At 41.6% G+C, this 26,000-nt stretch overlaps 1 protein-coding gene across 1 annotated transcript in view; it reads right to left on the bottom strand.

The window, feature by feature from the left end:
* Positions 1-26,000, bottom strand: part of SKAP1 (src kinase associated phosphoprotein 1) — a 242,398-nt gene that overhangs the window by 27,321 nt on the left and 189,077 nt on the right. The window contains exons 4-9 of the mRNA XM_007465111.1: positions 21,166-21,243; positions 20,227-20,310; positions 17,114-17,238; positions 13,971-14,034; positions 11,651-11,845; positions 2,725-2,775 (exon numbers count right to left, since the gene is read on the bottom strand). Coding sequence (XP_007465173.1) covers positions 2,725-2,775; positions 11,651-11,845; positions 13,971-14,034; positions 17,114-17,238; positions 20,227-20,310; positions 21,166-21,241 — 595 coding nt within the window. The 5' untranslated portion in view covers positions 21,242-21,243. The remainder of the gene's footprint in view (positions 1-2,724; positions 2,776-11,650; positions 11,846-13,970; positions 14,035-17,113; positions 17,239-20,226; positions 20,311-21,165; positions 21,244-26,000) is intronic.

The following is a 26,000-nucleotide window of genomic DNA, read 5'->3' as shown; positions in this document are numbered from 1 at the left end:
GAGCTGCAAATACCTCTGTGGCTTCCCTCTGTTTCTTTTGTGTAATAGTTCACTCCATTGGCTGCCACTAAAGTGGAAAAAGTGCCTCAGAAATGGAATGCTCATCAGCAACCATTTTTCTGCCCTGCAGAAATGAGTGAACATGGGCTCCCCCCTTGGCTGAGTTTGCCTACAACTTCAGAGCAAAAGCAACCTGTTTCAAGATCCTTCTTGGTCAGAGGTTTGATGTATCTAAGGATGATTTGTGCCTCCAGCTCTGCGTTTTGTTTTTCATGGCATACCCAAGCAAACGGCCAGTCGTTTTCATACAGACAGCACAGAATGAGTTTTATTTTTGGTTACCTGGACATGCCTTTTCATGATAGGGAAGGGAGATAAGCTGTCATCACCAAAGACACTTAGTGTTAGACTGTTAGGCTGATGGGTTGGAATTTAGTGAAAATCTGAGGTGTTGAAGAGTCACTCATTAGAATAACCCTGTTACTAACAGTCAAGCTGTAAACCGAGCTCTTTATAGATTGAATAATCAATACTACAAGGCCGTGATAGATTTTCTAGGTAACAGAACAAAATAAAAGAAATTACATCTTACAGGGTCATTAACACCCAATCAGGATAAACTGAATTCCTTTTTCCCCTCTTCTGATAAGCTCTTAGTTGGGCTTTAAAAATGTAAGCAGTTCCATCAGGGTAAAAGCACAGCATTCCAGGAAAAGGATCCCTGGAATAGTGAAGAAAAGTATGTGGATTTTAAAGGTGACCCTGCTAGCCATGGTACATTTTAGGAGAAAATATTTTTCCCTCTCAAAGGGCATGTGATACCTGACTTGCCCAAGTGAACCAAACCTGTGTAGCTTGCCTATTACAGAAGAATTCACCTTGTCCTGGAGCTCCCTGCCTTTTATATGCCTACCCATCCCTCGAACCTCTGCATTTTATTGTTTTAAAGCTAAGTGATGACATTTGGATGTTACATATTTGTTGTAGTTTCTATAGCTCGTTTGTAGAAAAGGCACCATGTAAATTCAATAAATAAATAAGTAAACACAGATAATATAAATTCCTGCCTCAGATTCTGCAGAGAGAGGGAAAAGTCCTCCTCTGTTTTTTTAATCACTAAGTCACCAATCATTATAACTGGTGGGAGGTATAAACCATAGAAACATATTTAGAGCTCACTACACTTTAACAACACCTATTTTGGAGGCAGGAAGCATGAGGAACAAAGGGTTTTTTTTTTTTTTTTTTTTAAATGTACTTGAATTATAGCTGCTGGAACAGTTAAGAAATAAATCTCTCCTCATTCTTCAGATTGAACCTTAGAAAGAGGGTGGAAGGAAGAAAAGAGATGAGGGAGACGTCTGAAACTGAATTTTAGGCTTTTGCCAGAAGACTGCTGCTTCCCAAGGGAGTTTAAAGTTGGCCATAGGAAGCTTCTAGTTACTCCACCCAAGCTGTCCACATGAAGTGCTTCTTTCCTGCACTAGCAAGGGAAGTTGGTTGAGAAGAGACATATGTGGGACACGGCTCGGTCAGGGGACAGATTTTTTGTTGGAATTCTGTACGGCAAGTAGAACGGTAAAAACTAAGATTCAGAATGGACTTAATCACATGTGTTAACTGTCACGAGGTCCTTACTTGAAACTACACTAACATTCCTGTTATACTTGCCTCAGTTCTCTCTCTGGCTTTGGCACATGAATTTTGATGCTGCCTCTTTGCTGTCTTTTCTCTCCTCATGAGAAGCTGGGTGTTTATGAAGTTGGGTCCTTCACTAAACCTGTTACATATTCTCTTCCCATGGAGAATGAACCAAGGAAAGGGGCTTTGCTGAATGGATTAGGAAGAGAAGAAAAGGCACGAGGAAAGGAAGAGAGAGAATGGGAAAAGGGGAGGCTGGAGAAACAGAGGGGGAGCAGGACAGGAAGAGGGAAAGAACCCCTAGGCTTAAAACTTCCACAGAATCTCTAAGAAAAAGTCAGCCAGTATCTAAATCAGGCACTTTCAGGCTCTGCTGATGGAATGAATGTCCTTGAGGTGGCCTTTGCAACACATATTCCTTTACAGACAATGACAGACTAGGTCCTTGGTCCATTTAAGGAGGCTTTAGAGGGGCATCTGACCTTAGAAAGGATGGGCTCACTAACAGACTGAAACATGGTTAACAGTCTGGGATGAATAAGAAATAATTTTGTATTCAACAAAGCTGTTACATATCCATTTCCAAATGTGCCTGGAATCAAACCAGGCCATCAGAAGTCAACATAACCAAGCAATTCTATCCTTCACCCCATGTTCACTTTTCAGATCTGACACATTTCCATTCCCCTCTGAACTTGCAATCTCCGGGCCTCTCAGATAGGAGACTTTTCTATTCTTTCCATTCTCAATCCTCTGATCTCTTAGAGATGAGACAATTCTATTTTCACTGTACTGATTTAAGAAATACTGATAGGAAAAAAATAAATATCTGGTTTGGCTTCCCACCTCTCTAGGAGAAATCTTAGCAGTTCTGGGAACATTAATTAAAGTGAATGGGTGGCTGCTTTTAAAGTTAAGATATTTCCTTGTCCAGTCATCTTATTCAGGACTGTTGAGGTCGACGCACCAGTTACCCTCTTAATTAGCGAGTCTGGTAATGTTTATAGTCAGGGAAAGGTGCTTTCTCCAGTGGGAAGCCTGAATGTCCTATCCAGCACCTGTACGTTTTTGAAGGTCTCATACCTCCTTTTTGTTGAGTGTCACTCTCATCCCCTTCTAGATCATGCTCTTCATCTGTGGGGGTAAACATGATCAGCATTAGCAATTAGCGGTCAGTAGTCTGTTATTTGTACTGACGGATCTTCTTTGAGCTCATCACACTCTCTTCTTTAAGGCAATAATTACCATTTTAAAAAAAATCATTTCTTACCTTCAACTGGCCTTCTCTTATTTCCATCTCTGTTCATTCATTCACAAACATTTTTAAGTGCTTACTGTATGCAAGACACTGCACTAGGAACTGGAGAGGCAGTGATGGACAAGACTGGCCGGGTCCCCGCCCTATGGAGCTTCCGATCCACTGGATTATTTAGGTGCCTATTACTAGGATCCTAATCCTTTTCCTCAAACCCTATTTCTCCTCCCATTCTAGCATTCTCTTCAAAATGTATTATCTCCACGTAAGCATCCAGAATTTGTGTGTGAAGCTAAGCACGTGTTTAAACCCTCTGTGATTAATTAGTCCTTAATGTACCAAGTTTTGTTCAGCTGTCACAGAAGCTGGTCATGTACACAATTTTATGTTCTTAGTACTTGGGGATTGTAGTTATCTTTTCACTCTTGTTTGTTATTCAGCCTGCTTCATTCATGAGAGTGGAAGCTCCTGAGGGCAGTTGGAATGAATGGTAGGTACACAATGAATCCTAAGTCAATGCTATTTTCTAACTCCACCCAAGTGTTTATAAGGTCAAAGTCACAACATGATTGGCCTAAGTTTCTTACCCTCATTAACCTGTTTCATCCCAGACTTCGAACTATCTGATAACATGGGAATTGGGTCCTTATCAAGAAAGCATGAGTACCAGAATCATATTAAGCTATTTTATATGTGGGGTAAAATGCACAGAAATATACTTGCTGTTCTCCTTTTCATCATTACACCCTACACACACACACACACACACACACACACACACACACACACACACACGGAATGAATGGGGCATAAAAAGGAACACTTTGAGGGCTGAATACTCAGTTTATTCTGGCCACATGTACTTTCCTTTCTCTCTGTGTATCTTAGGGCACTTACCTGTCTTGCTTTCCCATAGTTATGCTGTTAAACGTAACTTTTGAGGCGATGGCATGGGGCAGCCCTCCTCCCCGCCTTAAATATAAGGTTTATAGGGCAACACGAGTTCTGGTATGTCAGACTAGGGGAAGTAAACTCTAAGCTCTAACTCTAAGAAGAAACGGCATAAAAATACATTAAAACACTACAGAGCATTAAAGAATTGCAATTGATTTCACATACAAAATGATATAGTTCCCCCGAAAAAATTAAAATTAATATTGTTGTTGGGATTGATACTTTGGGAAATAAGTCACATTACCAAGATTTAAAAATATGTGGGACTTCCCTAGTGGTGCAGTGGTTAAGAATCCACCTGCCAATGCAGGGGACGTGGGTTCAAACCCTGGTTCGGGAAGATCCCACATGCCTCTGGAGCAACTAAGCCCGTGCACCACAACTACTGAGCCTGTGCTCTAGAGCCTACGAGCCACAACTACTGAGCCTTCGTGCCCTAGAGCCCGTGCTCCACAACAAAGAGAACCCACTGCAATGAGAAGCCTGCACACCGCAAGGAAGAGTAGCCCCCACTCGCCACAACTAGAGAAAGGCCACGCGCAACAACAAAGACCCAATGCAGCCAAAAAAAAAAAAAAAAAGTGATATGTGATATCTCTCTCTCTCTATATATAGATATAGGTAAATATATATCTGCCCTATAAGATTCTGTGGGAAAAGGACTCAACTCTACTTAACTCCATGTATGACCTTGCAGCAGACAATTTCCTACTTACCACCTGTAGTGCTCCTAATGGAGGAGTGAAATCAAATATGGGAAATAGATCACGCTGAAATAAATCATGTTAAACATCATTCTTTGCACATTGTCTTATTACTTGCCCACTTCCTTCCTTCCTCTGCTATGATGCTTTTCTTTTTTGACGTGGGACCAATTTCACAGGATTGAAAACATTCAAAGAAGAGCTGGTACGTCCTCAGTTTTAGAGATACCCAATAATTTGGACAGAGGACAGCTCTTTTGCTGATATCAAACATCTTAATCACAAAGACCAGTAATTTGCTGTGCTTATGCACTTTTGCAGAGAGGGTTTATTCTGCCTTTGCTGTCTGTGTGCAGATGTCTCTTCCTCCCAATTCTAATCAATGTAAATTGGGTCAGATCTCCGCTGTGAATTACAAATTGGATCCGAAGTTGGAGGGTCACCGTGCCTGCTACTCCACCTCCTTCCCACCACCATTAGATGGGAAGCTACACCAAAGATCTTTTCTAAATAAATCAGACTTTATTGTAAAACTCGGCCACTGACGAGACATAACCTCATTAGCATTGATTTTAAAATAAATTATTGAAAGTGGCTTGCCTGCTTTTGCATTTGTAAAATAGGAGAATGTAAATGTATTTGCAATGATAAAAATGAAAACTAAAACTTGATTCCTTTATCCTTTCAGGCAACAGCACTTAATCCAGTCATGATACAAAAATGGAAAAAATAAAACTCTGCTTTATTTATGCAGTTCAATTCCAGAACAGATACTCTGATTTCCATTGCGCCTGTGGAGTCACCTAGAAAGAAAGCAGACTGTTGGACGTAGATCTTATATATCGTTTGCCACCATTACTAAGTGCTATGGTGATGGATGTGAACCGGGAAGCTCCAGTCCCTACATCTGTTCTATCTAACGTTGTCCTTCCCGGGTGGCTGAAAGTGGGCTTCAGTCAAGAAGCCTAGCTGCTGAAGTGAGAGGCTGGGTGCTGTGCCTCTGAAAGAGCGAGTATGGGGACCATCATCTGGTGAGGAGAGTGCCCTCTACAACTGCATGTGAAAGGCACACCTCTCAGCACCTTCCCAGCTTCAGAGGGCACCATACACACAGAGGCATACAATTTACCTTGGATCCTTCAGTGAAATCAAACTGGTATTTTTCAAACTCCAAAGTCAAGAAAACTGATTATACGGCAACAGAAAAAAAGTCTCTTTGCTCACAAAAGGGGGTTAAACAGCCAAATTTCTCTCTCTTTTTTTCATCTGTAAGGTGAGGCTTTATTTTTTTTTAATTAATGAATTAACTATTTATTTATTTATTTATTTTTGGCTGTGTTGGATCTTCATTGCTGCACGCGGGCTTTCTCTAGTTGCAGCGAGTGGGGGCTACTCTTCATTGTGGTGCACGGGCTTCTCATTGCGGTAGCTTCTCATTGCGGAGCACGGGCTCTAGGTGCGCGGGCTTCAGTAGTTGTGGCATGCAGGCTCAGTAGTTGTGGCACACAGGCTCTAGAGCGCAGTCTCAGTAGTTGTGGCGCACGGGCTTAGTTGCTCCACGGCATGTGGGATCTTCCCAGACCAGGGCTCAAACCCGTGTCCCCTGCATTGGCAGGTGGATTCTTTTATTTATTTATTTATTTATTTATGGCTGTGTTGGGTCTTCGTTACCGTGCACGGGCTTTCTCTAGTTGCAGCGAGCGGCTGCATTGGCGGGTGGATTCTCAACCACTGTGCCACCAGGGAAGCCCCTGGCAGGTGGATTCTTAATCACTGTGCCACCAGGGAAGTCCTGAGGCTTTAATTTTAAAAAGATTATTTTGAAAAAAATTTTTTTTATAGGCTAAAGAGCTTGCTGAACTTCTCTATGAGAATATTATTAGGCATTTTAGCGTGACATCTGCTAAAATACATCTTCATTTAAGAAGGAAGTAAAATTTATGTGCTAGCTCAACTTTACACAGTAATAGATTATAATGGTCCTTGCTCCTAACAGGGCATATGAGACCCCAACCTTACACAGGCTTTAAACAAATTAACCTCTAAAAATTACTGACCACTTATTATATAAAATGCTCTACTTGATTCCCAAATATCTCATCTCGATTGGGAAAACAGTTGAGGAAGATTCTGTTAACTGTGTGAACATGTAAGAGAACCATGGGGTATCACAAATTAGCATCACTATCCAGAGAGTTGATTTCAATCAACATTCTTGGCACAATGTCAGGGACATTAATGAGAGGCTGAGAGGAATAGGACACTGACTCCACCTCGGGGGCCCAGAGAAGAGCCAGCTTCCCATGACACCTGGCTCCTTTCTTAAGTGCTGCTCTTACATCAGCTGAACCGGGAATAAAACTCAAAAAATGACTAGATAAGAAAGAGGGAAGTCATTTCTCCCAAATAAAGCAAAGTGACAGAAGCTTAAAAAATGCCAAACGTATCAGTGTGCAACCAGATGTCAAGGTGCTCTGGTGACAGATGCAGCAGAAATACATGTGCAAAGGGAACATGCAAAAACATGGAAATAGAAACCACTCCACAGCACACATAGATATAAATCCATGGATGCTACAGCACCTCTTCAGACCACATGGCAAATATGAGCACGATGCTAATAACCCATTTAATTCTCTGTTGCATAGCTGGTAATCTCAACTGTTACCTCAAAATACTTGCATCCTACCTCCATAGTATGGTCTTGATATACTAGATATTAAACTCAATTTGTGGTAACTGCAACACTTGGAATGCACTGAATTTAATTTCACAAATAATAATTGAGCACCTACTAATTGGAGGAGAAAGACCTGAATACAAATCCCTGTGGTAAAGGCTGAAACAGAGCTCAATTCCAGCTGAGTCTCTGGGAGGCTGTCACTGAGGAGACAGAGTTGAGCAGAATGTGTTGGGTTTCATAGACTGAGGGTGCGGATTCTAGGTAGAAGAAAATGCATGATTCCAGTTTTGGTGCTGACCAAAAGCACGGTGTGCCTAGGGCCTAGGGTGCATGGGAGTGAGAGGAAAAAAAGGCCAAGAAGCTCAGAAGGGGCCTGATGATGGCGTTGACTCCTTTGATGTTCCCCTCATGGAGTGTTGCTTTCCTATGAAGTTGGAAATTGTTTTTTCATAAACTTTGTATTTTTGGTGTCTGCTTTCTTTCTTTCCTTAGACCTCTTACTATCACCATTCCCCCTTCCTGTGGGTCTGGACAGCTGTATGGGGGGAAAAGTAATTCCAAAGAATGCTTGTTTCCAACCGACTCAAATTTTAAAAAAAACAGTTATATGCTTTATTATAAAGCAATCTGGTTTCTGGGTCTATAATAACCCTCCAGGGCAGTGCGGGCAGCATCAGAATGTGCATAGAAATACCCAGGGAGGACTCTTTGTCTCTCTTTCTGTTTGCTCTCCAGAAATCTCTCTAGAGAACACAGCCAGATATTGCTGCCACCGCAGCTGCTGCGAGGCCCCAGTTACAGCTCTTCAGTGGTCTCAGGTGCCTTGCTGGATTCCAGGCTTGAGGCCCCAGACAAAGAGAAACCTGATAAAAAGCTGTACTTTTATGGAATTTTGAATCATGAAACTGGGCCTATGCTAGGCTGTAAAATGATTTTGGGGAGGGGTAAGAGAGGGTTCAGAAAAGCCTCCCATTTCCCACATATTCCTTTAGTATTTCTTTGTTGGTAGTTCCCTACAGTTGAATCTACTGCAAAAGAGATCTTAAACATCAAGGGTCCCCGTATTCTTAACGTGGATGTTCAGAAATCCCAGCGGATACCAACCCTGAAACCATATTATCCGGGACTAACACGGTGGTCTTGGCTGAAAACCTCGAGTGCTCTGGTTTTCCCTCACAGGAAAGAGCGTGCTAGCCACGTAGCAAATGCAAATTTCCCATGATTAATGTGATGTTGTACATTTAATTTGATGATCCATACATTATTCTGATTAGGAAAAAACATTTTTGTATTGACTTGGTATGTGTTACAGGCATTTTTCTTTCAGCTAGGAAGCCCAATGAAATTATATTCTGGAAGGGAGATCTCATACACCGCCTTCCACATAGAGACAATGAGGCTTGTATAGGCCCCATGCCAAAGAGGAAGGAGAAGCAAAATCATTTACAAAGCACATTTACCTGTTATCATGAGACACATGTTAGAGGCTCAAGTCATTTGACTATTGATGGGTATGCAATGTTAGCACAATCCAACGTTACTGTCGACTGTTCCTCCACCCAGCACCTGTCCTTGCAGTAAAAATGGGGCCTGAGCAGAAGGCGTGATCCACTTTCCATCTGCTCAGGATTTTCAGTTTCACCTGCTTCGCACATATTGCTGACAATGTCCAACCGGACTGTCTCAGGTCTCGTTGGTGAAGGTGGGGAATGAGCCAATTCCCAATTCTTCAAGGAGGTAACACTTCCTATTTAAATACCACCAAATGGAGAATAGCCAGCATTTATTGAATGCTCCCTGTATGCCAGGGCTCTAAGTGCTTTACATACATCAGTTCCAGGCTTCTCAGGCATCCCTTTATGATAGCTACTATTGTTATCCCCATTTTAAAGGTGGGAAAATCACACCTGAGAGACGGGGCAGATAACTTGCTCGAGGTCTCACAGCTAGCAGGTGGCAGAGCAGGTCCATCCTGACCTGGAGCCAGCACTTTTACCTGCAACACCATGCTGTGTCTCACACGCCACTGCTCGGTGGGTGGTCTTGTGAGATGGTGGCAGAGGGGAGACAGTGTCAGGCTCCCTCACGTTCCCTCTCAATTCCCCCAGGATGGGTAGTGTGGCACATGCAAAACTAACAGCAATGTCTGCAGCAACAAGCTGAGTGGCATGGACAGGCAGCTAGCCGACGGAGACTTGTGCCTGAAATATTCATATTACAATTAAATGCCAATTTATCCCAACTTCAATGCTGTCTCTAACAACTGTGATGGATAGAAGATTTTGGGAAAGAACCTGTTGGCTGGGCACAGCCTTGTCCATTGGAAACTTAATAAGCAAGTCGGCTGCCATTGCCCTAACCTGCGGAAAGAGACCCTGGTTTTCCTATGATGTGGCCTTCCTCACCTCTGAGGGACAGTTGTTGTGAGCATAGGGTAAGTGGCTTTCCTAGAGAAAGCCGACCAGTCTCCATGCCCTTGGAGACCACTCCAGTATCCAGACTGGTGTGAACTTTTGCACCATGGGCAGTGCTCCAATGGTCAAGGGTTGGATTTTACGAGGTGCGGGAAGGATGGTTGTTAAGAAGCCAATCATACATTCACTGACCCCCCTGGGGTAAGGTGATGGTTTCAATCCCATCATATTTTCTGAGGCATCTTTCCCTTTACTCTCCTTTGCTCTGTGTGTCTGAGCATCAGCTCCCTCTTGCCTGCTCCTCTGAGGAGTAAACATGGTGCATGAAACTTATTTGCTCCTCAGAGGTCTGGGTGGTTCTGTAAGGTTTTCCCAGAGCACTCTTCCATAGCTGTGACCCCAAGTGGAGTGTCACCTGGAAATCTCCCCCAGCCTGGGACAGTAGTGAGTGGAATGTGAGCTCCCCAGGAATCTCTGGCCAAGTTGGGGAGTACATCTCCTTTTAGAGAGTGTTGTGAATTAGATCCATTTCTGCACCCTGCTGTTGCAATGGAGCAGACTGTGAACGGGGAGATTCTCAGAGGAGCTGTGTTTTAATGTAGCAATTTGATTCAATTTTCCAGTCTATAAAATTACCCATCACTGCTCGTTGCTTTCTAACAGACACCTTCACTCTTAATTTAACAATCCTATCGAATTCTGCCAGGGAAATTGGAAAAATTTATCACCTGTGAAATTTTATTTTCCTTTGGTTGTATCTGTTTTTGTAAAACTTCATTAACGACGATGACTTGCTGAGGAAATTATCATTTTTTTTTAACTTCAGACACAAGAAATGGCTTGACCTCAACCAAGATATCATTTGCATAATAAAACACAACAGAAAGGCTGGGGACGTTGGGACTAGCGGAGGCTGGAAGTGCTGGGAGAAGAAGCAGGCTCCCCTTGTCAGCTGGCTGGGTGGGTGAAGTCCCAGGAAGCAATGACATGGCTTCTCCCCAAGGGAGAGATGAATGTGGCGTTGACAGGGTTGGACCCTCTTCTTAGGAAGCCTTGAAATGCCAGTTGCTTACTGACAATGCCTTTTAGCAAACAGCCCTGTCTTCAGGGGCCTGAATGTTCTGTTCACCTTAGCTCCTACGTTCATCTGGGACTGAGGTTTAAATTGCTATAAATTTAGGCTTAACTTGAATTTCTCAGCAGAGCACTGAACTCCTGGCAGATTTCCACAGGAGCGATCTTCTGAATGGTCTTGAAGATTCAGCGTTCCCATGGTCTAACTAGCTCACAGTTAAAAGGCTCAGGCTTCGTTTTTTGCACAGTCTGACCCCCACTGTGCTCTGCACTGTTCAACAGCTGCTGTTACCCACACAGGAAGTGGCTGTGCGGGCGCAGTGATGACTACACAGTTTTTGAGATGCCGGTTATCATGCCTTTGTGTAAAAAGATATACGTACAGTAGACCTGCTGCAATGGTGGGCAGAGGACACACGTTAGGCTTATTAGCAAGAGATGCAATTTGATTCGTGGTATATCTAAACTAGGCAACAGTGAGCTGTGCTCTGTCAGGGCTTTACTGTGTTACTGAAAAGGCTTGTCAGCATTTATCTATGTTTCTTCAGCCTATATCCTTCACCATTTGAGGTGACTTTCCATTATCCTCACAATTACACAGAAAATCAGTTCAAACTAGAGAATTCTGATGAAACTCGCAGTAAACCAATGAAAACCAACACGAGGATTCTTGACTCTTTAACCTGTTGACATTTGTAATAAATTACTTCACATGCAGAGATGAAAGACACCCCCTGATCAATCCATCTTGCCCCCAGAGCAGGGGAGAGCTTCTGTGCTGGGAATCACAGAAGCTCCACGGAAGCTTCCCTACAGTGTCTCCTTCAGAGGTTTGGCTTCCTCTGGAGTTGTCAAAGTTATATTCTTCAACCAGGTCAAGAGTGTCTAAACTAGAGGAAGATAATTAGAAGATGAAATGTCTCACCTGGTAAGATTTCATAAATATCTTCTTCTTTCTCCTCCATGGGCTCTTGGAGCCCCACACTCCCATGCAAGATAATGGGTCTGCTTTGGGAACCAGAATTTGGGGAGTCAAAACCATCGATATCATCATATGTCTCTTCGTCTTTCTCCCCCTCTTCCTCCTCCTCTTCACATGGAATGGTTAAGGAGCTCAGGTCTGCTGGGGCAGAGATGAGAGTGAATCAAGATAGGGAGAAAAAGAAAAGAATAAGGCAGGGAAGGAAAGAGGGAGAAGGAGGAGGAGGGATGAGAATAAAACATGTCAAAAGAAAATGAAACACTAGGTTAAGTGCTGTTATTTCTAGTGCGGGCCTTGGTGGCAGGAAATCTACAGAAAAGGCCAGACTAGCACTGCGTCAGGTTTAAACCATCAACATAAATCCTTCCTTGCGATAAAACTTGATCAGGATGAAGCAGCCCTGAAAAGTGTGGGTGTGTGAATGAGCACACGAGGTGAAGGGAAGAAAATAGGCCAGAAGAGGAAATGCCAGCGTGCCTCGCGCTGCTTGTCAAGTGGAAAACTGGAAGGATGAGTGATGCCCTGGGTTCTCTGGATGCACACAGAGCCTGGGAACTATGGTGGCTGCTGTAGGATACCTGAGCTCTCACAATCTCATCTCTCCCATGGTCTCACTGCAGAATTTCAGAGAAGTTTGCTTGTAAAGAGAAGAGTGGGCAAAAGTGGAAGAGGAAGAGAAAGTGGGATGTGGAAAAATATAACAGTAATACAAGACCAAATGGAACGGCTGAGCGATGTGGTTGCCATGCCCTTTTGCAACTGTACAGTCTGGCTGACCTTAAAGTGGGTCACCGCATAGAGGATGTTGAGCCATTACAGCACTGGGGGGCACAGGGCGGGAGAGGGAGATTGGTTTTTTATTTTAATGGGGAACTGGGAAGGTTCATTCTCTGACGTGTAGTACAGAGTGCTCTCTGAAACCCTGCTGAGGGACCTCTGCAGGATGGGCGAGAGCAGGCAGGGTGCTCTGGGGAAGGAAAGGATAGAGAGACATCCGATGTTCATTTCAAAACATAATAAAACTGTTCGGCTTGATTAGGCTTTTAATAAAGATTTTGCAACAATTTTCATCTGAATTCTGGTGCCACCTCATATGAGGAAGGGATCAAAGACACATTTGTGACTTAAACCTTATGTTATTATTTTGTTAGTTTTAAAATAAAATGGAATGAATAATTTCTTCAATGTGGGATTCTGAAACTACCATAGGGTACAGCTCAATAAAGCTGCTTGGAGTTTTATTGAAGTTTACACACTTAGGGGTATATTACACGCATAAATCCAATGCACCTAGATGAGAGTGTACCCTGTAGTCTCGCCATCAATGTTCGTGTTTGCCTAGTTCTAGTCTATTATACGTGATGCTCTTGGTAGATGCAATAGTTTCTTCTTGTGATAGCAAAGGCATAAACTGAGTAAAATAGGCAATCGTAATTAAAGCTCCGGTGCTTCCTTCTTTTTATCCACAATAAAATCTTATAGCAGAATAAAAAACGGAGATGAAAAGGCTTGGTGTTTTTAGGTTGATGTACTTCTCTCTAGGTCTTGGGGCCATGTACAAAGTTGGTGTTTCTGCCTTTCTGCAGAGGCAGGGTCCTGCCATGATGTATGTGTACCATCATGAGAGTTATCTGATGCCAGGTGACAGGCTCAAGGTTGGCCACCTGTCAGGCCACTCCCAGACAAGGCTTCCTGGGCCACTCTCACTGCTGTGCCTACAGGCTGGCCAGCAGAGGGTACTCTAAGAGCAGTCATTTAACATCTTCAGGCAGGACTCTTCCCATCCAAAGTAAGGACCATTTGATGGTGGCTTGGGAAACAGCAATTTGTTTTTAATGTCCAATGTCCTTGAAGGCCACCTAGATGAGTACAGATTTCTACCTGACTAAAACTAGAAGATTTTGGACCCTAAACCACATCTAGGTGACTCTGGTATCATGAATTTCCTTTCCAGAATGTAAGGGGTTAGGAGACACTGAATTGAGCTGAGCTGATTTTCAGCATCTCTTTTCTGGTGATTACAAATATTACAGATTTGCCTGTAGTTAGGTGGATGAGCTAGAATGATATCAGAGGTCCTTTCCAGATTGATGGTTTCTTTTCCTTCTGATTCACCCATGTTACTATTTGTTGTTACCATATGAGGGATATGATAGGGAGAATGGGCAGATAAAAATATATTGAAGCCTGTGGATTATATTTATGCAATATAACGTCAACTGCAAATGCACTCAATTACTACCTCTGTAATAATAATACTTACCCTTTAACAAGAAACTTATTTGATCCACCCAGTCTCTGGCCTCAGCTGGATTAGAAGCTGTAAACTAGAGAAAAATTAGTGAATGAATTTATCACTTTCTCTAAAATTTCCGTGAATCCTTTAGGGAGGTTCAAGGGGAGGAACCTTGTGAGCGGACTTGCAGAGTCAAGCTGAAAGCTCAGGATTCTCTGCCTGCTTAATATTTAGCAAAAGGATCAAAATCCCACTCAAAGTGATTTTTTTCCTTCAGCAATTTTGCATACCCAATGTTGACAGCTGGATTTGAATCCAGATTCATGTTCATGTGCATTCATTCATTTGATTGCCCATTCATTCATCAGACATTTATTGAGAACAGTTTACAGGAAAAAAAAGGCAAACCCAAATTCCTGACTTCAGATCAATGCATCAGTTTTGGAGACAGCATACACCCTTGATGTGGGAATATGACAAAGTAAGTGCATTTGATAACAGCTGGATGTTGAGAGAAGACACGGAGCACTTATCGTTGCCTATGGTAAGCCAGGGAGGCGTGTTGAAGGAATACTGTTTTGGTTGGATTTTTAAAAAGAGTTGGTGGAAATTGGTGGAGGGAACTGGACATTTCAGGTAGGGAGAACCAGCTGCCAAAGATTAGAAATGAGACCATGATGTATAGGGAAGGTAGGCAGATCAGCTTACTGTTACTGGAGAACAGTAACAGATGAAGCTGGAGGATCAGAGAAGAGCTGATGAAAGGGCTCTGAGTATTAGGAATTCAGACTTGAAATGTAGGCAATAGGAAGCCACTGTAAATTCTCGCAAAAGGAGCGGGAGATTCTTTCAATAGTTGTGAGTAGGAGAGACTGAAATAGGGAGAAATTAGAGACAGAAGAACAACTAGAAGGCTACTTAACTAGTCCTCTGGGTGAAGTGATAGGAACTTAACTATCGTGATGGCTGTAGGAGTAAATCAGAGGGGACAGATCCAAAGGATATTATAGAGGAAGAATGCACAGACCATGGTAATGACTTGGAATCAATGGGCCAAAGAAAAGAAGAAGTAAACAAACTCTACATCCTGATTCACAAAACAGGCCAGTCAAGCATCAAGCTTTAGTAATTTTTTATTTGGAATGAACCAACTTGAAATGACTGTTCCTGAAAACGATTTTTATTATCTGGCCATTAGGGTAAGATAAAGACATGTACTATATAAGAAACCTAGTTTCCTTGTAAACTGATATAGCCACTGTGGAGAACAATATGGAGATTCCTTAAAAAACTAAAACTAGAACTACCATGTGACCCAGCAATCCCACTACTGGGCATATACCCTGAGAAAACCATAATTCAAAAAGAGTCATGCACCACAATGTTCATGGCAGCACTATTTACAATAGCCAGGACATGGAAGCAACCTAGGTGTCCATTGACAGATGAATGGATAAAGAAGATGTGGCACAAATATACAATGGAATATTACTCAGCCATGAAAAGAAACGAAATTGAGTTATTTGTAGCGAGGTGGATGGACCTAGAGTCTGTCATACAGAGTGAAGTAAGTCAGAAAAAGAAAAACAAATACCATATGCTAACACATATATATGGAATCTAAAAAAAAAAAAAAAGGTTCTGAAGAACCTAGGGGTAGGACAGGGATAAAGACGCAGACATAGAGAATGGACTTGAGGACATGGGGAGGGGGAAGGGTGAGCTGGGACGAAGTGAGAGAGTGGCATGGACATATATACACTACCAAATGTAAAACAGATAGCTAGTGGGAAGCAGCTGCATAGCGCAGGGAGAGCAGCTCAGTGCTTTGTGACCACCTAGAGGGAGGGTGGGAGGGAGACGCAAGAGGGAAGGGATATGGGGATATATGTATACATATAGCTGATTCACTTTGTTATACAGCAGAAACTAACATAACATTGTAAAGCAATTATGCTCCAATAAAGAGGTTAAAAAAAAAAAGAAACCTAGATTCCTGTTTAAAACTTATTAATAGATATTGTCATTCTTGATTTCTTAAGAACACATTTCTATAAAAAATGCCTAGGGAAACTGCTTTAGACTTATCATATAAATTTTTATCTGGATCTGGGTGAATCAGATAAGAACTTAATACTAAAAATAACTTAGATACATCTACAAAAGACTCTATAGAAAAGTTTAGTTAAACTTAGAAATTTTTTTGAAATTACATAATTAAGACCTAGGTCATCTTATCAAAATAAGGGTTATGATACTGTAGAAACATAAAAGAATGAGTGCTGAGAAAAACTCGAAGAGTCAAAGGTTACTCAATATTAACCTTAGCATATGGCTTTTCTCTTTTTCTTGAGTTAGCTAAAGTTTTTCTAAATTGTTTTAGTAAAACTGTGATAAAAATAACCAACAAGGAGGAAACAATATGTGTATCTATATACACACATGTAAAAGTATATTTTTGGTGAAAATCACTATAGTCCCATAGTCAGACATTTTTTGTTGCCTTAATTAATTTTATAATGCATTACCTATTATATTCCCTTTTATATTATATCAAAATATATAAAAATGAACACCGTGAACAAGGTCTTTCTCACCCCCACTCAGGTCCTCTAGTTCCTCAGTTGTCACTATTACTACTCAGTAATCATTGCTACCAGTATCTGAGAAATCCTTCCAGAGATATGCAATGCATCTACACACAGGAAGATTATATTGGACAGCAAGATGAATATGGGAAAATGAATTATTTTTCACTCTATAGTCAGATTTCTCTTTTTCTGGATTTCAAGGAAGGAAGTGAAGATAAGCAGTTGAAAAATAGAGTGGGAATTAAAGCCATGAAATTAGGGACTCTGAATAAAGAATTAGATTGTGTGCTGCAATAGACACAACTATAGGTGAGAATAGATTCTCACCTACAGTGTGAGATGAGAAGGGGAGGGCTGAAGAGACGGAAGCCAAGCAAAGGCAGTATCTAGGATAAAAGTGGCAACAGGAGGGTGGGCACAACATAGCAAAGGTGAGGACGTGTCAAGAGAGAAGGTCTTGGTAAGAAACGAGAGGTAACAAAGAAAAGATGGAGCCCAGCACAGCAACCACCACTCACATGCAATATGGAACGAAACTGCAACACCAATGAGGATCTCCATCGCCTCGGCTCATCCTACCTCATAGCTGCGCCTGTCCTGGGAGGTCAGCTCAAAGCAGGATTCTTTCTTGGCATCTTTTCGCAGGTAGGGGGCCATCCGTACACTGTAGCCCTTAATGAGAAAGGTCCCTTTGGGCTGCTTGCCTGCAAGACAGGAAAGCTCCCTGTATCTCCAGAGAGATGCAACTGCCAAGGGAGGGCATCTTCTCTGGATGTAAAATAAAAGCACAGAAACAACTGTTACATCCCTGAGGAACCACAATAGTCAAGGAGAGGTTATTACTGAAGCTTAAGAAGAGGCTACCGCGACAGCCAGGCAGATATCACTGCCAAGCTAGGGAAATGCAACGTGAAAGGTTACTTAGCCAAAAGAGTACAACAGAGACAGAGAATTTAACAGAATGTTAAGAGATCTATAATAACAGAAAGAAGGAATTATTACAGCAGGGAGAGTGTGGCCGAAAACGTGAGGTTCTTGAAGGCTATTACAGAACTGAAACATTATTATCAGGGCCAGCAGAGCACATTTGAGGGGAGGGACAGCAGTGCAAGGGGGCATTATAAGTTCCCAGGCTCTCCTTCTATGCCCTATGTAGCATTTGGGCTACAGTGCTCGCCCCCTCCCGCTGGTCAGGTGGGAATTTATGCTAAAGGGAGAATAATTAAAACTCAGTATTTTATCCCTCTTGCAAGAGGCCAAATTGGGAAATAGCAGAGCACTGCTGAGTATCATTAGATGATGAGGAAGGAGATAAAAGGAAAAGGACCCTAAGTGAGTGAAAGGAGAGACTACTCTGCCTGTCATTCTCTTTTTTAAAAAATAAAATATTAGAAACAGAAAAAGAGGGGTTGCTTCCCAAAGATTCTGTGTCCTCATGGTGTGGTTCAGGCAGAACATATAGAAGAATGGAACCCCCGTGTCTGGGTGATGCTTTCTGTCCTGTGTCACGTGGAATGAGTTGCTTTTTGATGATGATGATAAAAGGGATGGCAGTGGGAAGAAAATATTAAAAGAAAAGAAAAAGAATCTGTCCTCACCTGGTTGAGCTAAAAGAAATACACAAACACTCTATACTTACTAAGAAAATGTCTTGGGCACAATAAGAAGTAACTGGCGAGAAGGGAGCCATGCAACAGTGCTTTCTGACACCAGAATCTTTTTTGTTAAAGTATCTCTCCTTGTTCTAACTGGCCACTAAAATGTTTTGTTGTTTCTTTGGTCACCAGATTTTATTTCACTTTGACGGCAAAATGGTCAATAAAAGTCTCCAAGCCTCTCGCTCTTGCTCTCCTTCCTCACCTTGAGTAGGAAGGATTCTGAACGAATGAACATGATACCTAGTTTTATATCCAGAGATGCCAACCAAGTATTTAAATGCAAGGGAAATGATGAACATTTTTACAAGGACATATATGTTATATTAGTTTGAAGGTTTAAAATAAGAAAATAAAACCTGGTTGGCTTGTATGCCTAGGATTCAGGGGAGAAATTATAGTTGCTGGATTTGAGAGTGGGCTGGGGGTTGGAAGGATACAGGGGGCTTGTTACTCAGGTTTTGAGCTATGCTGCTATCATTTCCAGGTAGGGCTTCACACTTTGCCCCTATATGGGAAAGGTTCTGATGAATTGTGATGGTGAAACCAAGATGAAGGTCAGTGATACCTGTTGCAGGCAGAGAGGCAGAGTGAGGTAACTGCCTTGAAGTCCAAGAGCAAATCTTAAGGATTCCATGTCACTTAGCAAAGCTATTCTTTCTGCTACCTTAGTCCCCAAAGTGCAGGAAGTCCAAAGGCAAATGTGTAGGTATCTGATTATTCCCTTGACTGGATATCCAGGCTTTGGGAGAGGAATAAGTCCGGGAAAGAAGGAAGAGAGGAGAAACAGAAAATTACTGGAAGGACAAGAAAGGATTTACTTTGGGTCACGCCTCAGTAAGAAGGTGGTAGAGCACAAAGAAAGCCCCCACAAGAATTGCTACTTTACTTTATCTCCCTCTTGTTTTGTAGAATTACTCCTGGGGCAGTCTAACCCTGCAGGAGGGTATCCCCTATTTGAAAGTTTGCATTCACCTATGATAACAACTTTTAGCTTGTATTTATTTGTTGCTGCCTCCACTTTGTGCTTATATCCTCTATTCCTTCTCACGAACTAAGCAACTGTGTTAAGCATGGATGGGGGGTCTTTTAGGGATGGCTCATGAGTGCTGTGCTTGACTGAGTCAGTGGTGGCTCATTAAGAAGCTGCCTCTGGCTTGAGTCAACACTTCGCAGCTGCTGCCATCTGGCTGAAGGGTGTCTCTAGGGGACAGCAACCATTTGGGTCTCAGCACTCCATGGCTCTAGGCATGTCCACTGGATTACGTCCCAGAACCCAGTAGGATAAAGTTTGGAGCCTGCTCTTAGAGAGTTTGGACTCAAAGGTTCTATTTCTGGGCCATTGGTAAGCTGCTAAAATCCTTCTCAGAATTAATTTTTTCAATATTTTAACTATATTATTAATGCCTATAAAGTGTTTGAGGTTCTTTTTTTAAAAATTTATTTATTTATTTATATTTTATTTTTGGCTGCATTGGGTCTTCGCTGCTGCGTGCGGGCTTTCTCTAGTTGCAGCGAGCAGGGGCTACTCTTCGTTGCGGTGCGCGGGCTTCTCATTGTGGTGGCTTCTCTTGTTGCGGAGCACGGGCTCTAGGCGCATGGGCTTCAGTAGCTGTGGCGCACGGGCTTTGTTGTTCCACGGCATGTGGGATCCTCCCGGACCAGGGCTCAAACCCGTGTCCCCTGCATTGGCAGGTGGATTCTTAACCACTGTGCCACCAGGGAAGTCCCAGAGGCTCTGTTTTTTAAATGCCAAGGTATTCAACCTTGATAATGCGTTATTAGTCATAATAAAAGGTAACCTTTTTATATGCTGGCCACACTATCCTAGTGTTTAAAGGGGCTATAATTTCTAAATTGGCATCTGAGTTTTTGGTGATGAGTAAGGTATTATTTACCCAGGCTTATTTCTTTCCCAAGCATATCTCTTTATGGGTGTTAGTTAAGGACTGCTAAGTTGAGATCTAAGTGCTTGAGAATTTACGAAGTGCTTGCATCCAGGAGTGAGATGCTGCTGTGCAAATGAAGAACACTTACTTTTCTCATTAGCATAGTAGTAGAAGAGGCCTCTGCTGACAACACACCATCGCTTCTGCCACTCTGATCCAAAGAAACTATGATCTAAACAGAACAGCAGTCAGGGACATAAATTCAGGTAACTACAATCACTGAAGAGTCCGTAAAATCCAACAACACACAGTCCAGTGTGTTATTGTTTTATTTCCGAGGTTAATGGACTGTAAAACCCTCCCTTTCACTCCCACAGGTTATCCCATGTTGACACAGAGTGCAGAGGACTCATTCAGTTAAAGGTCCAAGTTCTAAACAGGTTTTGCCTGCTCTGATCCCAGCTGTTTCTCTACTTTTCCTTTCTATCTTTCAGGTTCCAATCTCATCCTTTAGTTATAAAATTCTCCATGAGATCTCTATGTGTTGCCTTTCAGCAAACCGAAATGACACTCCAGGCCATGGGCATGAGCAAAGCTTTCTTTGTGCTAAGCCAATTTGCCTGAGTGTTAAACCTGGTATTCCAATCCTACTAGAACCTATTCTAATTAAAGAGTGAAAGCTGAAGACTGGGGCTTGTCTAAAACTTGAGAGTGGGCTGCTTCACATATGATAGAAAAATTGCACTCATAGCAACATAGTTTCACTCTTTGTGGGAGCACACTGAGAGATGAGAACAAAAATATAGTCATTCATTTATTCATTCGACAAGTATTTATTAAGCACCTGTTGTGTACCAGGTGAGCAAGGCAGAACCAATCCTTATCCTGATGAAGTGAAGATCTGGGGCCATCTCTCTTCAGCCTACACACAAACACCAGACTTCTTTTCTTTTCATCCCTTCCTTTTGCCTTACCCCTGCCTAGTATAGTACTGGGCATAGAGCAGGTACCCCTTATGCTAGCCCTCTTTTTCCTCATTTTCCTTCCCTTCCTGGAATGTTCTGGGATCGGAGGGTCTAATCAGTACCTTTGCTTTTCTTCTCTAAGTATCCTTGCTTGATGATATTATCAAGTTCCTGAGCTCCTCTTGTGATGTCTTCCATTCCTAAAAGGAACAAGAGCAAAATATTTTGTTGAAATCTGACAGAATTTTCATTTATTTGGGCTACTTGAGATAATCTACATTAACGAAGGGGTGCAGATGGGCTATTGCTTATATATGGCACAAAATAAAACAATTTCTAGATGATTGGGGGGGAAGTAAATTTTCTTTTTCTTCCTAATTATATCTAATGCTAAAATTGCTTAAAATTATCTAAACATAACATTAGTTTGTGCAAGGGGAGCTAGCCTAAGCATGTACTGATTGGCAAGAAAAGGACTCCAGAAAATTAAGAATTTGCTTAACTAAACACACATCTTTTTCTAACAAACAGAAAGCCACCTTAGTGAACATAATTTTTATTAAGTTCACACAAAGAAAGGCTCTGCATAGCTGAACTTGGCAATAGCTGCCAAATTCTGGTTTTGTCAAAGTAATGGTAAGAGTCTAGGGATGGTAGAAGCCTTTACACAGAGAAGACCTGGATCTGACATCAGCCTTTAATTGTATGCTGCTAACATTCTTGGCTTTCAATTAGCCTTGTTAGGTACAAATTTATTGAGCAGTCAAGATCCTAATCTATCTTCCACCACTGGGGTTTATACTTATTTTACAGAAGGGAGGGGCAAAGGACAGAGACAATGAGGCAGGAATTTACTCCTCAAAAAAATAAAATGACACAGGAACAACAACGAAAACAATTAAAACATGTAACTCTATATTTCTTAATTAGGAGAAATGAAGGCAGTGCGTTAGCATAATCCTAATTTTATTCTTTTTGGTCCCCCAAACCAAATCTCTTTTGGTTTGCCTTAAAAATTTTAGAAAGCAAACAAAATATAAACCAAATTAAGGCACAATGCATATGAATCAATTGGGTCACCTATACAATATCTTGAGACTCTTGGGTGGAATCATTTTTTTCAATCACACAATTGTTTTCTTAACATCTACAATAACTAATATTCAGTGGTAGCTGTGCGTTGGCACTTTGTTCAATGCTTTGAATACTTTTTGTTTAAAAATAACATTTTAAGATGATTTCAAATGCAACTAAAAGTACTTTTTGCTTCTGTTTCAAGCTTAGTTTTAAAAATATAGATCAGAAGAGTTTCTTTTTTAGGTGTTTAAGTGCCTGATTCTATATCCTATTTGTCCTTATTGTCAACTTCCTTGTTCATAGACTGTTTTCATTTGTGTGTTTTACAGTTAGCAAACTCTGTGGCTGCTATAAATCCTCCCAGATGGGTCTCAGGGTGCACGCATGAGATGAAGAGCAGCAAAGGAAAGTTCATTTGTCTAGGATTCTTTCATTTCTCCCACCCCTCTGAAAATTCTAATATCTCTTTGAAAATGCTCTCCAAGAAAACAGAGAAGCAGATTGTACTGAGGGTGAGGACCCAGTATGGCTGAGAAGGCCCTTTGAAGGAGAGCCCATCCTCTATGCAGCGCTGTCAAAAAATTGCTCCTAGAGGCCTAAAAATTAAATGAAAGACACAGGGGATAAGAAAAACAGGATCCCCTAAGCCTGGAGTCTCCATCTTTTCTTCCCACCATTTTTTCCCTTTTTTAAGGTCTTGTTAAACTTAGAGACACAGCTTCTTGTTAAAGATGCCGAGAGTCTGAATCTTAAAAGACATGTTAAACGTTCTATTAGAATTCAAACCTCCTCTTTTAATGCAAATCTAAACGCCATTTTATGGAACATCTATAATTATGAAAATGGGAAGACATTGCCTTGTGTGCGGGGACAGTCTGTATGAATATTACATTAATGTGCCCACACCAGCTCACTGATCCTGCTGGCAGGAGCATAAAAAATGCTCGAGTGAAACTTTTATTTAGATGTTAAGACTCCAGGCCCCAGCGGGGTGACAGAGACAGTCCCTGTGAGTTGCCATCAGAGAGAGAGCTTGAATTGAATTACCCAGGGGGGAAGGGAGTCGTGGTGAGCACTGCTTTGCTTATTTAATTTCATTTACTTTCAGTACATTATCAGCATGAGGCTTTTCTCTCCCCACCAACTGAAACCCAAGAATGCCACCACCAAGAAAACAAAGACATAATGCAGCAGAAATGTTTGAATTCCAAGTCACTAATTTTAGGAGACTAGGGACAGCACCATCACCACCTTCTCACCCCAAAAGTCACACTTGGTTTATTAAAATTGAGCACTGAATAAGTTACTGAATTTCCTCTCTTGGTCATTCACCAACAAGATTCTGAAGAGTAAGAGAGCTGGAAATACAGTATTTTATATGCTGTTTTTTTTTTTGTTTTTTTTTTTTAATGCTGTGTTTTTGTAAGGTGTGTTATGTTGCTTTTTTATTAGAGGGAATCTGTATTGATGAACTCTCTTGCCTGGATTCCCTTATGGGCAGTGGAAAAAAATGGAATTATAGGTGAAATTTGGAATGGCTATGGGAAAAAAAATTAGATCAAATCAATTTTTATTCTGTTGATTGTCTTCTATGTCTAAGGCATTCTGTGGCGAGTACAGTAACAGAACTGTTCTCAATGTAAAGTTGACTCTGAGTGCAATCTCATTACCTCCATGATCTATCACATAAACCCAGATGGGATCCAGATCTATCCCAGTCCAAGATGGGAAGCCACTGTGGCAATCAAGCTCTCTCCTCTTTCAGTGTCAGCTTAGGGTCCCACTGATCAAGACCTGGTGGTCCTGAGGATGCACACATAAGCCACAGTCCTGTGTGATGAGGCAGGAGGAGTCTTGTATGCCTGAATTCACACCTACTGGCAAGTGAACCGATCTGCAGAGCTACTTGACATGTAATAGAAGGTATGTAAATGTTTTGCAGGATGATAATAAAAATAGGAAGAAGCTACAAACAATTGCATGAGTAGCTATTTTAAGGCAAAAACATTTATATTTAAGTATACAATTTTTTTTTTAAATCGAGGCTTTTTGTCCATTACCTGAAAAAAGATATCACCACCTTAATGAAAAAAAAATAGAAATGATTTATTGGGAATAAATGGCCCTTTGGATAAACCTAAGGGTGTATCATATTATATCAGCACAAAACAGAATTACATTAGTGTCATAATCTCTCTCTACCACTGCACTTAACTAATTCTCTCAGAATAGCCCATATAAAGGAAAGATCCACTTAGCTGAGGGATGTAGGGCCATAAACGTAAGGTCGAGAAGAGTGTTATCCACAAGTGATGGCCACCCAACTTTCACGGCAGATGAAGATAAAAGAAATTCTCAGACATCTTTTTCTCCTCATCCAGATTCCTTTAAACCCTGTATCCCACCCATACCAGCTCTGCAGTAAAAAACAACAGAGTAGGGGTCCATCTCTCAGCACTAAACGTGACTCCTCAGTCAGCCACCCACAGCAACAACAATGGGGACCCTTTGGAGTGTGATACATTTCCATAAAGCAGTCAATAAAAAAGGCATGGGAGCTTATGTGAGTCACGGCCTATTTAATCAGCTGCATTCTAGCCCACTGAGAAAAGAGAATTGGAGAAGTCAGTCGGCAACACCACAGCACAACGCTAATAGCATAAGAGGCCACACGATTTCTACTGCAAAAAGGTTGCAGCTCCTGCAGAAAAAACCAGTGCCCACAAACTTTCATTCTAGGTAGCTGGTTTGGTCTCTTGCTCAATCAACCTGAAATGAAAATCAATGATTAAAAAAACCCATCTTTTGTTCAGCGCTTTCCCCTCCCTAAATTGTGGACTTCTCCTATCCTCCCCTTTCCTTCTAATTCAAGTTCTTTTCAAATGTTTGAAAAAGGAGACCAAACCAACTCCAGCCCAGAGACTGATAGTTACCAGGGGTGAATTTCAGGCAGGGTTAAGTTTACCAGTTTCTTTCACTAAACTACCTGTGATATAGGACCTGGGGTGTTGGGTGGATGAGGTTGGAGAAAATCTAATATTTGAAGGCTGGGAATGGTCAAGTTCCATTTGTGATTTCACTTCACTCACAGATCACTGGTGTGTGTGTGTGTGTGTGTGCATTTACACAATGACAAACATACGCTTCACAATGCCTCAAATGGACAAAATGAAAGGGGGTATTGCAGGTAGGGTGGGTGGTGTAGTATTCTCCTGTCCAGTGGTTGCTGATCCCCCATCACTTTGTTAAATCCTCTCCTTTGTATTTGGTTTCTGAGTCCTTCTTTAATAAGTTCGTTACTGTTTTTCCTCAGCTTCTTGCATTTCTGGGTTATTTTTTGCCTTTTTTCTCGATTTTTAGGAACCAGTCAATAAATGACTGAGGTGTCTGGCAAAAACATCTTCTGCACATGATGATAACAGGGAAAATGGTTTCAATGACTCTTCCTTCATTAGTCCCTTGGGACAGGCTTACATAAGTCTTAAACTGCTGTGGTTCCATTCAATATCTACTTGAGTTTACACTTATTCCTCACAGTTTTCTGTCTTTGTGCTTCACTTATTAAGGAATGTAGACCAACACATGTAAGGTGAAAAATTCTAAGCCATTAATAATAATAGACTTAGGATCTAAAAGTTTCAAAGACACAGAAGCCACTCAAACAAACAGCTTTAATTTCATGGAGAAATAAACTGGATAGCAGATGAAAGGAAGGGATTGAACACAAAGTACTTAACCAGGTTCTTCAACGAGCTGTGACATAAGAAGCTAAGAAACAAAACAAGTGCAGTTGGAGATAGGCAGAAGGACGTCAGAAAATCGTAGAAATCACACGTTTGTCGTTAGCAAACCAGTGCAGGAGACAATATTCAGGAGATCT

This window comes from Lipotes vexillifer, unplaced genomic scaffold, assembly GCF_000442215.2.
Source record: "Lipotes vexillifer unplaced genomic scaffold, Lipotes_vexillifer_v1.1 scaffold591, whole genome shotgun sequence".
Taxonomy (NCBI): domain Eukaryota; kingdom Metazoa; phylum Chordata; class Mammalia; order Artiodactyla; family Lipotidae; genus Lipotes; species Lipotes vexillifer.
The sequence above is the reverse complement of the archived record's forward strand: the minus strand, read 5'-3'. Positions and strand labels throughout refer to the sequence as shown.